We start from the raw sequence: 12,434 nt of genomic DNA, 5'->3' as shown, positions 1-12,434 counted from the left end.
ACTTTCTATTGGCTAATCCTATAGTATCCTAACGGAAATTAGCCCTTTACAATGCTCCTTCAAAGCTGTAGAAAGAGCTGTTATTTGCGGTGACATGTGGCAGTTGACCATTTTGCTCTTGTTGCCATTTAAAACTGTTTTGTCTTGTTCCTTCGATATGGACGAGAATGTGTCCCCCATTTGAGCTGAGAATTTTGAACCTCTCTTGCTCTCAATGCCTTCATTCTTTTCTTCCTTTCTTGTGAGCAGTGATTACAAATTTGTGCGATTGAAGATGAAGGAGAATGTTTATTCTCAATGATAGATTATGTAAATATTTGTTAGAATATTTTGTAGTCTGTTATTTTAGGTTAGAATATTTTGTAATCTCTTATTTTAGGTCAGAATATTTTGTATATTAACCAATGCAATGAATGAAAGGGGACACGAAAAATATTTCCTACATGGTATCAGATTAGGGTTTCTTTCTCCTTCCTCCTTCCGCTACGCCCTAGTCCCTCTTTCTTCTTCCTATTTCCGTCACCTTTCTTTTTTTCTTTTTTTCCGCCATGGCCGACGCAACTACCACTCCGGCTAAGCCCTCATTCCACCCGGCCCTCGCGGTCTCCAATATCAAGAATCACATCTCTGTTACTCTTGAGATGGAGAACTCCCAATACGGAACATGAGACGAGCTTTTCAAGATTCATGCTCGTTCTCACAAGGTCCTTCATCACATCATTCCTCCACCCAAAGGTAAGGAGAAGCCGGCTCCCAAAACTGATGAGGAAGTGGAATTATGGATGACCATTGACGCCACCGTGCTTCAATGGATTTATTCGACAATTTCAAATGATCTGTTAAACACCATCATTGAACCAGACGCTACTGCCATGGACGCTTGGGTTCGCTTGCGTGATATATTCCAAGATCATCAAAACTCTCGTGCGGTGACTCTCGAACAAGAATTCACGATGACTCGTATGGAGGATTTTCCCAATGCCTCCGCCTATTGTCAACGTCTAAAGAGCCTTGCGGATCAACTGAAAAACGTCGGGGCTCCCGTGACGAATAGCTGCCTTGTCCTTCAACTGGTTTCGGGTCTCACTGAAGCGTACAAAGGGGTTGGGACACAAATTCGCCATGCTAAGCCTCTCCCACCATTCACAGAGGCTCGATCTTCCCTTGTTTTGGAGGAACGTGAACTTGCGGCAATGGCGTCTCACGGGTCTGGTTCGGCTATAGTAGCCGCGGTCGACGATGCGGCACTGCCCTCTGAAAACACAAGCTCACGCCGAGGGAAAACAAAAAATTCCCACCGCCAAAATTCTGGGACTAGCCGAAAAAATGGTTCTAGCCGCGGCTCAGGCAGCGGAAAAATCACTGGCAGCAACGGCGGACGTGGTGGCCGTAGTAGCGGCAGTCCGCAGCCAGCGGGCTACTCTTCGCAGCAGTGGCTTGCCGGATAGTTTGGCCACTGGCAGTGGGTACCGCAGCCTCGCTAGGCTGCTGCTTCTCCCCCCTGCCCGTACCCGACGACGTCTTGGGCTCGTCCACCGCCTGGCCCGCCACGACAGCAGGGTATATTGGGCCCTCCTCCAGCCCAGCAGCTCTACATGGCAGCAGTGGCCCCTCATGGGTCGTATGTTCCAACCGACATCGAGTCCGCAATGCACACCATGACCTTGAACCCGCCCGATCAAAATTGGTACATGGATACTGGGCCACTTCTCATATGACATCCTCAGACGGTAATCTCTCGTCTTATTTTAATTTGAGCAATCAAAATAATGGTATTGTTGTGGGAAATGGTCATTCGATTCCAATTCGTGGTTGTGGTCATACTAGTTTGCCTCCCCCAAACCCCCCTTTATCCTTGCGGAATGTCTTACATGCTCCTAAACGCATTAAGAATTTAATTTCAGTACGGAAATTTACTACCGATAATTCTGTGGCTATTGAATTTGATCCATATGAGTTTTCTGTGAAGGATTTTCAGACGGGGATGGCACTAATGCGGTACGATAGTCGGGGAGATCTTTATCCAATCACCACCATCAAATATCCAACCACCACTCCATCAACCTTTGCGGCGTTGTCCTCTCCTTTTTGGCATGATCGTTTGGGTCATCCAGGAAATTCTATTTTAGATTGTCTTAGGCGTAATAAAAGCATTGAATGTAATAAATCTAGTCATTCTAGTATTTGTCATTCTTGCGTTCTTGGTAAACACATTAAGTTGCCGTTTGTTTCTTCTATTTCCGAAACTTTGATGCCATTTGATATTATTCATAGTGATTTGTGGACCTCTCCCGTGTTAAGTTCATTGGGTCATCGATATTATGTTCTTTTTTGGATGATTTTTCGAAGTTTTTATAGACTTTTCCTTTGGCTAAGAAATCCGACGTCTATGCGAAATTCTTAGCTTTAAAAACCCACATTCATACCCAATTTGAACGTCATATAAAAAATGTCCGATGTGATAATGGGAGGGAATATGATAATGGGCAATTCGGGAAATTTTGTGAGTCTAATGGGATGTCATTTCGTCTTTCTTGTCCACATACGTCATCACAAAATGGGAAAGCCGAAAGAAAAATCCGTTCTATCAATAATATCACTCGGACTCTCCTTGCTCATGCTTCTCTTCCCCCTTTGTTTTGGCATCACGCCTTACAAATGGCAACATATCTTCTTAATAATTTACCAAGTAAATTATTAGGTCATGTTTCTCCTCTTCAAGTGCTATACCAAAGAAAGCCATCTTACTCTCATCTTCGGGTTTTGGGGTGTTTATGCTATCCCCTCTTTCCTTCTACGACTATCCACAAATTGCAAGCCCAGTCTACACCGTGTGTATTTTTGGGGTATCCTACGAATCATAGAGGGTATAAGTGTTATGATTTATCATCCTATAAAATCATTATTTCTCGTCACGTGACTTTTAATGAGAATGTTTTCCCCTTTTCCAATTTACATTCTCCCACTTTAACTTGAATACCATGGTTACAAAATCCCCTCTCCCTCGTAACCCTATGACCGCCCTTCGTGACCCGAATTGGAAAATGGCTATGGATGATGAATTTGATGCTCTTATTAAAAATAAGACGTGGGAGTTGGTGCCCCGTCCACCCAATGTGAATGTTATTCGTTCTATGTGGATTTTCACTCATAAAGAAAAGTCAAATGGTAATTTTGAGAGGCATAAAGTCCGTCTTGTAGGTGATGGAAAGACTCAACAGGTTGGCATTGATTGTGGTGAGACCTTCAGTCCGGTGGTCAAGCCGGCTACGATCCGTACCGTTCTCATTATTTCATTATCAAAGAAGTGGCCTATTCATCAGCTAGATGTCAAGAATGCTTTCTTACACGGTGAGCTCAAGGAAACAGTGTATATGCATCAACCTCTGGGTTTCAGAGATCCCACTCATCCGGATTATGTATGTTTACTCCGTAAGTCCTTATATGGACTTAAGCAGGCCCCGAGGGCATGGTACAAGCGTTTTGCAAATTATGTCTCTTCTCTTGGTTTTTCAAACAGCAGATCCGACAATTCTTTGTTCATCTACAAAAAGGGGTCCGATATGGCATACATTTTACTTTATGTTGATGATATGATTCTTACTGCTTCCTCAGATTCTCTCCGATGCTCCATTATGGCTCTCCTTGCCTCAGAATTTGCTTGAAGGATCTGGGTCCTTTGAATTATTTCCTTGGCATTCATGTCACTCGCCATAAAGATGGCCTGTTTCTGTCGCAACGCAAGTATGCCGAAGAAATCATTGATCGAGCTAGGATGTCCTTTTGTAAGACTACTTCTACTCAGGTTGATACCAAACCGAAGGTGAGTAGCACATCGGGTGCTCCATATGATGACCCGACTCACTATCGCAGTCTCGCAGGTGCACTTCAGTATCTTACTTTCACGAGGCCGGATATCTCTTATGCTGTTCAACAGGTATGCTTACACATGCATGCACCGCGAGAGGCTCATATGCATGCTCTTAAGCGTATCATCCATTACATTCAGGGTACACTTGATTAAGGTTTGCATCTTTATCCATCCCCAGTTAATGACCTCCTTTCCTACATTCATGCGGATTGGGGGGGGGGGGGGGGCTGCCCTGACACACGTCGGTCAACGTCTGGTTATTGTGTCTTCCTTGGAGATAACTTGATATCGTGGTCTTCGAAACGCCAACCTACCCTCTCTCGTTCGAGTGCTGAGGCGGAATATAGGGGGGTTGCTAGTGTTGTCTCCGAGTCATGCTGGCTTCGCAATCTTCTGTTGGAATTACATTGTCCTATTCATAAGGCTACTATGGTGTATTGTGACAATGTGAGTGTCATTTATCCTTTAGGAAATCCAGTGCAACATCAGCGCACCAAGCACATTGAAATGGATATTCACTTTGTTCGTGAGAAGGTTGCGCGAGGACAGGTTCGTGTCCTTTATGATCCATCCCGTTATCAGATTGCCGTTATTTTCACCAAGGGACTACCACAAGTCTTATTTGAAGATTTTCGGGACAGTCTCAGCGTTCGTAAATCTCCTGTTTCGACTGCGGGGGTGTGATAGATTATGTATATATTTGTTAGAATATTTTGTAGTCTGCTATTTTAGGTTAGAATATTTTGTATATTTTGTAATCTCCTATTTTAGGTCAGAATATTTTGTATGTTAACCAATTCAAGGAATGAAAGGGGACACGAAAAATATTTCCTACACTCAACACACCCCATCACCACTCCATAGTCATAGTATTTGTCTAGATTATATATAAATGCTTTTAGAATAATATTTTCTACTTACTTGCCAAACGTTAGAAAATAAGTAAGAAAACCACTTACTTTAAAAAAAAAAAAAACATTTTCCGTGGAAACATTTTCATCAGCTCAAACACACCCTTAAAATGACTTCTCTAAACATTTTCCGTCTCGGACACATTGGGTACATCCTATACACGTATCATAAATCTTTACTGAATGTGACATTGGGTCTATACATTTTTGAATGTTATAAATTTTCAATCTAGTAAAAGCATTCATACCCCGGTTGACCTCTCAAAAATTTCATAAAGTGGGCTTTCTAGAGATCCCAAATAACCATTCCTAGCATAATTGCTAAGGATCCAATAAGTCCAACATTGATTCCTTCATTTGTGCCAATTGGGCAAGGAAACATTTTCATCAGGTGAAACACACCCTTAAAATGACTCAAGAGAAGTCGCTAACCAAAACAAATACTTATCATGATGACCTTAAATAAATGGTTTAATTTGTCAACTTAGAGCCCGTTTGGATTGGCTTATAAGTTGTTTTCAGCTTTTTTGAGTGTTTGAATGACCAACTTAAAGTCATTTTGTGCATAAAATAAGCTCAAAAAAATAATTGGGCCCATTTGGCTTAGCTTATCTAAAGCAGCTTATAAGCTGAAAACAGCTTATAAGCCAAAAAAATAAGTTAGAGCCCGTTTGGATTGGCTTATAAGTTGCTTATAAGCTGTTTTCAGCTTTTTTGAGTGTTTGGCTGGCCAGCTTAAAGTCATTTTGTGCTTAAAATAAGCTCAAAAAAATAATTGGCCCCATTTGACTTAGCTTATCTAAAGCAGCTTATAAGCTGAAAACAGCTTATAAGCAAAAAAAAAAAAAAAGTTAGACTACCCCAACTTATTTTTTTAGCTTATAGGCATAAGCCCATCCAAACAGGCTCTTAGCCTACCCCAACTTATTTTTTTTTGGCTTATAAGCTGCTTATTTTAAGCTCATCCAAACAAACTCTTAAGGCAAAATGTTCAAGAATACACGTGTTAGTCCATGATTTGCCAAATTCAAAAATTAAACTAACTTTAATTTGTTGATGAACTTATATATTCCCCAGTCAGTTTTACAGGTTCGAGTTTCAGTAAATTACTAATGTATACTTTACCCACTAAGTTTCAATAAATATGTAAATAGTTAGATATATGATATACTATAAAGAGCGTAAAATTAAATTATCAAGCACAAGCAATTTTGTACTGAAATTTAATCATTCCTTTGCGATCGGCAGTATATTAATTTTGGTCGTGAATACTTTTAATTAACTAGTAACTTTTTACAATTTTTTAAAAACCTATTATTCCGATAAGATTAAAGTACTTGTGAATATTATTGATGACCTCTGTAGGCAGCCTACACCAACAATATTTATTAGTAGTTTATAGACCTAATAATTCGGGTTACAAATATATATATTTTTTAAATTATTGCAGGATTCTTTAGTCTGACAAAATATCAGAACTTTTTTCCATTGTCAAAAGAAAAAAAATATTCAATGTAATCGAGACCAAGAATTCCAGTCCTTGTTGAACTCTCGTTTTTATGTCAATAATCCTTTTTTTTTTTTTAAGAATAAAAAATTTATATATCATGCTGGAAGAACGAAATTATTTCCATCAAATAGTTAGAATATGTGTCAAACGAAATTATTTCTATAAAATAGTTAGAATATGTCTCACACTATACATTTTCAATTATATATACGATAACGTGTGCACTAACACAACTGCGAAATCAGTATGTATACTTGTCAAAAGCATGAATGATGACGAATTATCACTAATTACCTCGCATGTGCACTGAAAATCAGAGTAATACCCTTAATTAAGCAACTACTATATAATTTAGAAAATTTATGCTGCTCAAATGCAGGGCCCCATTATGGAAGTGCATTTATAATTCAGAAAAGGTTCATAAATACCCCTAACCTATTGAAAAAAGCTCATAAATACCCTCTTTCCATCTTTTGGTCTAAAAATACCCTTCCATCCACCTTTTAGGTCTAAAAATACCCTTAAGGTTTGTTTTTGGCTCAAATATACCCCTCAAACTAACAAGTTAAAATTAACTCTTTTAAAAAGCCAAATGATATTTTGTAATTGGTCAATAATAAAATTTCGTAATTTAAAAAAAAATCCAGATTTAAAAAAAAAAATTGCCAATAATAAAATTCCATAATTTACATATTTTTTAAAAAAAAAATTGTGTGGAAACTTAAAAATTAAAAATTTAAAAATATGAACGAAACTGATTTTGTTTTTTGCATTTCGTGAATTAATCAACGAAAAATGTTTTTTTTTTTTTTTTGCATTTCGTGAATAAAAAAACGAAATAGGAAATTATAATTTTTTTTTTGCATTTCGTGTATTAAAAAACGAAATAGGATAAAAAAAAATATTTTCGTTCATATAAAAACGAAATTGGAAAATTGGACAAAATATATTTTCCAATTTCGTTTTTATATGAACAAAATTAATTTTTTTTAATCCTATTTCGTTTTTTAATACACGAAATGCAAAAAAAAAAAAAACATATTTGGTTGATTAATTCACGAAATGCAAAAAAAAAAAAAAAAGTTTTGTTCATATTTTTTAATTTTTAAATTAAATAATATATGTGTCCAATCACAAAATGCCATTTGGCTTTTTAAAAGAGTTAATTTTAACTTTGTTAGTTTGAGGGGTATATTTGAGCCAAAAACAAACCTTAAGGGTATTTTTAAACCAAAAGGTGGAAGGAGGGTATCTATGAGCCTTTTTCAATAGGTTAAAGATATTTATGAGCTTTTTTCGTTTATAATTAGTGCAAACATGTAATCAATCGTCATTCACCAAACTGTTCAATCAAGAGAAATGTTTAGTAATATATAATTGTCTTTCTTTTTCCTCAAAAGCGAGGTCCCAAGCTATTCATCTTAATAAAAAATAATAATTCGCTGACAATTCAACAATAACACAAGGTTTTCGCTAATGGAACTTAATTATAATTAATCCCTCTGACGTACTCCCAGACTAGCCTCCCATTATGGCTCCCCTTTGGTAATTAGCCACTCCCATTAATCATACACTTTATAACATAGAAAATTGAAAAGGATCATGACCAAGCACAATATGCTGGTTCACATAAACAATATAGTTTTAAAGTATATACACGAATAGTGTAAAAAATATTTATATAATTGAGTTAGTTAAAATGTAATTACTACATATGTAATTCTACATATCTAGTAAGCATTGATTGGCAATCTTAGAATATAGCATAACTGCATTAACCTGCTATAACATACTCCCTTTGGTTCAAGTGTCCACTTAGCCTTTTTATATAAATTTGATACCACTTTTGTCACGACCCAGCTAGGGGCCGCGACGGGTACCCGGGGCTAACCACCGAGCACCGCTCGCTCTATGACTTATTCTACTAATTTAATGCTCTTTTAATCAATTTATATTCAAATCATAAAGAAATCATCTTTCGCTTGAAACATAAATGCTTTCATAAACATAAGCTATCAAAATAATATGCACGTATATGTATATATTTGTATATGTCTAGTTCTCCAGTAGAGGCTCGTAGATACGTAGTGTGGGTTATGGGGTCTCCCATACATAATCAGGAATCAATTTTATTTTTTCAGAGTTGTCCTTATTAAGTGCTAAGTGACATGATCCCAATGTGTCAAGTTAATAGTAATATGTTCATTTTAATTAAGGATAGTTTAGTCAATATACCTATTTTTTTCTCTAGAAGTTAGTATTTTCTTAAGGGTGTGCTAAAGACTAAATAGACACTTATTTTAAACCAATGGGAGTATTAAACTATATTGATAATGTAGAAGTTATTTGCATCATCAGTGTATATTAACAGGGGCGTATGTAGCATTCAAGGTGGGGATTCAATTGAACCCTTAACTTTCGACGCGGAGCATAAATTTATGTGCAAAATTTTATTAAAATTACAATAAAAAGTAGACATGAATCCATAATTTTTTTAAATAAAATGGGTTCAACTAAGAATCCTAAAAGGTTGAACCCCTAAAATTTAAATTCTGGAGCCGCGTCTGTGTGTGTATATATATATATATGTGTGTAGTTTAAATCCATAGTTTATTACTTAAAGCGTTAGTCCATTGCTCGCGGGGCGTTGAGTACAAAGAAGTCGTCACCATTTAGGATTTAATAAAACCATATAATATATCTTTTTCAAGTAATAAAGGTTGGCTTTTTCTTCGTTGACAAAGTGCAAGTGTTATTTGAGACTGAATCTATTTGGCCAGTGAGCAACCTATGGGCCACAATTTTGTCCCCCTCTTTTGAGGCTCTATCTATTTTTCTCATCCCTTATATGGCCTTTGCTATCTTCACTATTAATAACACTTCTCCGAATTAGCTAAAGGTCAGCTATAGCTCTCGATATATAGACTTTTTCACCTTAGTTGTAGAATTCTTACAAAAGGGATCGGATGAACAATCCAACTAGGATTAAAATGAGGTTTATGATCAATTTAGCTTATGACAGAGGTTGACACCAAACCAAAAAAGGCTAATCATTTTCTTTTATTGTTTTCCTCCTCTCTTCATGTTTTATTGATCAGAAGCATCCAATAGTGCCACACCAGTAAAAAGAGTGTTGCTGCTAAGCTAAGTTGTTGCTGGGAACTCGGTAGCTTTTAGTGTGCAAAGAATTTTTGGATTAGTTGTTTGTTTATAGAGCGAATGAATAATAGCCAAATGGGAAAGGAAGAGACGAAATCTAGCTCTTCTAATTTACTAAAGAAGTTGGAGAAATATCTATCAATGAAGAAAGTAAGTGGAGCAATTTTGTCCAAGAGCAAATCATGGCATGGAAGAAACAGCACAATAGCTCCAGAAGGGTGCTTTTGGGTTTATGTTGGGCCAGAGAAAGAGAGGTTTGTCATAAAGACAAAGTATGCAAGTCATCCATTGTTCAAGATGTTGCTTGAAGATGCTCAAAAGGAGTATGGTTATAGTTATAGCCAAGGCCCAATTTTGTTACCTTGTGATGTTGATCTCTTCTACAACGTGTTGGCTGAAATGGGCAGTAGCAAAGAGATTGATGATTCAATTTGTGGATCATGCAGTACCTTATTTAGTCCTGGTAGGCGTTTGGGTAATAGCCAAATGGCTAGAGGTTATGGTTCTTTTAGGGTTCTTACCCCACCGCCAAGATTGTTCAAGCGCCTCAACTCTTTCAATAGTGGGTAACAAGTATGTCAATAGAGGCACCCAAAAAGGTCTTGATTGTCAATGAACGAAGCGGGTGAAAATTATATAGTATAAGATATCATGGTTCAAATCTCAGCAAGACAAAAAAATAGCTGTGGTGCATGCAAGCTAACTGGAACACCATTATTACAAAAAAAAAGTATGTCAATCGCAACATTTACTTAATTAGAAGCCTTTTTTTTTATTGGTTTTTATGTTTCTCTTAAAGGAATGTGGAGTTTGTAAACTGCACTTATATATGTGTGTGAGATCCACCCCAGGTGCAAATATACACCAAAGGAGTGGATCTATGTGTTGAAATCCACTTCATCGAAATTTTTTATAATACTATAAAGAAAGTAGATTACCAACTTGTGCTCTTAAGACATTATGATAATTGATAGATATGTGTAAAGATGCTTACCTGCAGAAAATTGCCTGTGGCTTGTGTCTGAAAAAAAAAATAAAAAAATTAAAAAAAAAAATATATATATATATATATATATATATATATAGAGAGAGAGAGAGAGAGAGAGAGAGAGAGAGATTGTGCAGCAAATAATAAATGGTGTTTTGGCTCTATTTTCCTACCTCTTGTATATGTCTTCGCGTCTATAGGTACATCACAAAGTCTTCTATTTTTTCTCTTCACTTGCATACCAAAATTTTCTTTTTTGTTATATATATTGTAAGATTTTTTTTTCCTTAGCCATTTATAGATGGCCACTTTCTATTTAAATTCAACGTTAGTTCAACATTTTTGGAGGAAAAGTGATTGTTAGGTGAGTGCAATGAGCATTTAAACAGGTTTGGATGGGATGAATCCAGTGGCGGAGCCACACTATGTCGAGGGTGTTCATCTGAACCCCCTCGGCGGAAAAAAACACTATTTTTACAAGGTTAAAATTATTTTTTATGTATATATAGTAGATGTTGAACCCCCTTAGGCTTCTTCGTGTGTTTACTTTTTTATATTTTAAACCCCCTCGGCGGAAATCCTGGCTCCGCCACTGGATGAATCAACAGAGATGGCTATTTTTGATACCATAATGACAATTGAAAACTAATGGGGCAAAAGAGTAAATTGGCAGGGATTAGGTGATACATTTTGAATTTGGCAAAGTTACAAATATACCCCTCAACTTTGCAATTTAGAGCATATATACCCCTCGTTACAAAAGTGGTATATATATACACCTGCCTTTACAAAATGGTGCAAATATACCCCTTCCGTTACAAAATTGTGCAAATATACCCTTTTCGTTAACGGGGGTTTTTAAAAAAAAATCATTTAGGTTATTTTTTAATTTAGAAAAATGCCACATGACTTTAAAAAAAAAGTCTACCTATTTTTTTTGAGTAGACATACTTTTCTAAAGCCACACAGTAATTTTTATTTTTATGGATCGGGTCTGGTTCGTTTAAAAAAATGGGTAGACTTATTTTTTTTAAAGTCACGGAGATATTTTTTTAAACGAACCAGACCCGACTCATCGAAAAAGAAAATTACTATGTGGCTTTAGAAAAGTATGTCTACTCAAAAAAATGGGTAGACTTTTTTTTAAATCACGTGGCATTTTCCTAAATTAAAAAATAACTTAAATAATTTTTATTTAAAAACCCCGTTAGGGAAAAGGATATATTTGCACCATTTTGTAACGAGAAGTATATCTACTCTAAATTGCAAAGTTGAGGAGTATATTTACAGCTTTGCCCTTCGAATTTTGATAAACACAAGAGCTCTCGTGGTCTTTTGCCCAAATTCCAAATTGCTTTTTGATGGCCCTTTGACACCAAAAAAAAAAAAAAAAAGTACTCCCTCCTGTTAAAAAAATAAGTGTCCACTTATCTTTTTGCATATTCCTTAAGAAAATACTAACTTTTTGAAGAAAATAGGTATTTTGACTATACTACCTTTAATTAAATACTACCTAACTAATATAATTTTTTGATTACATAAAAATTCACTTTTCTAAATAGGATAAATTTGAAAGAAAATAATTAATTCCTCCTTGATTATATAAGTTAACACTTATTTTGAACTCAAAATAAAAAGATTAAGTGGACAGTTATTATGAACCGGAGGGAGTAACACATTTGGTGACCACTATACGTACCAAAGAGATAGAGACCCATAAGCTTTGAAATAATTAATGCACATGAATTATCCTGTGGGAAATAAAATTGTCAACTGTCTTATACAAAACGTGCACAATTTGTGAGGAGAGAAATTCATTTTGTGTGGATGCAATAATGACATCAAGATAAGTCAATTTAGGTAATAAAACACAATAATCTGAAATATTAATGCTTTTAGTAGATTGAGGATATACTGCTAAGATCCTGTATTATTACATTTTCCTCTATGATGTTCTTGTCTATGCCAACTAATGTTAGTTATTTTGGCTTAACA

At 36.0% G+C, this 12,434-nt stretch overlaps 2 protein-coding genes across 2 annotated transcripts; both read left to right on the top strand.

Annotated features, from left to right (window-relative positions):
• Positions 1 to 782: 782 nt before the first annotated feature.
• On the top strand, positions 783 to 1,448 carry LOC132631284 (uncharacterized). Its single transcript, XM_060346879.1, has one exon. The coding sequence runs from the start codon at positions 783 to 785 to the stop codon at positions 1,446 to 1,448; it is 666 nt and encodes a 221-aa protein (XP_060202862.1).
• A 7,738-nt stretch (positions 1,449 to 9,186) lies between these two features.
• LOC132634115 (auxin-responsive protein SAUR29-like) lies at positions 9,187 to 10,336 on the top strand. Its single transcript, XM_060350416.1, has one exon. The coding sequence runs from the start codon at positions 9,512 to 9,514 to the stop codon at positions 10,019 to 10,021; it is 510 nt and encodes a 169-aa protein (XP_060206399.1). The 5' UTR covers positions 9,187 to 9,511; the 3' UTR covers positions 10,022 to 10,336.
• The last annotated feature ends 2,098 nt before the right edge of the window (positions 10,337 to 12,434 follow it).

The sequence above is a fragment of the Lycium barbarum genome, chromosome 3, assembly GCF_019175385.1.
Source record: "Lycium barbarum isolate Lr01 chromosome 3, ASM1917538v2, whole genome shotgun sequence".
In the NCBI taxonomy this organism is placed as follows: domain Eukaryota; kingdom Viridiplantae; phylum Streptophyta; class Magnoliopsida; order Solanales; family Solanaceae; genus Lycium; species Lycium barbarum.
This window is presented reverse-complemented; position numbering and strand designations above follow the sequence as displayed.

What these genes read in the sequence shown, in the direction of transcription:
- LOC132631284 (XM_060346879.1), top strand. Translation starts at nt 783, where the DNA reads ATGACCATTGACGCCACCGTGCTTCAATGGATTTATTCGACAATTTCA.
- LOC132634115 (XM_060350416.1), top strand. Translation starts at nt 9,512, where the DNA reads ATGAATAATAGCCAAATGGGAAAGGAAGAGACGAAATCTAGCTCTTCT.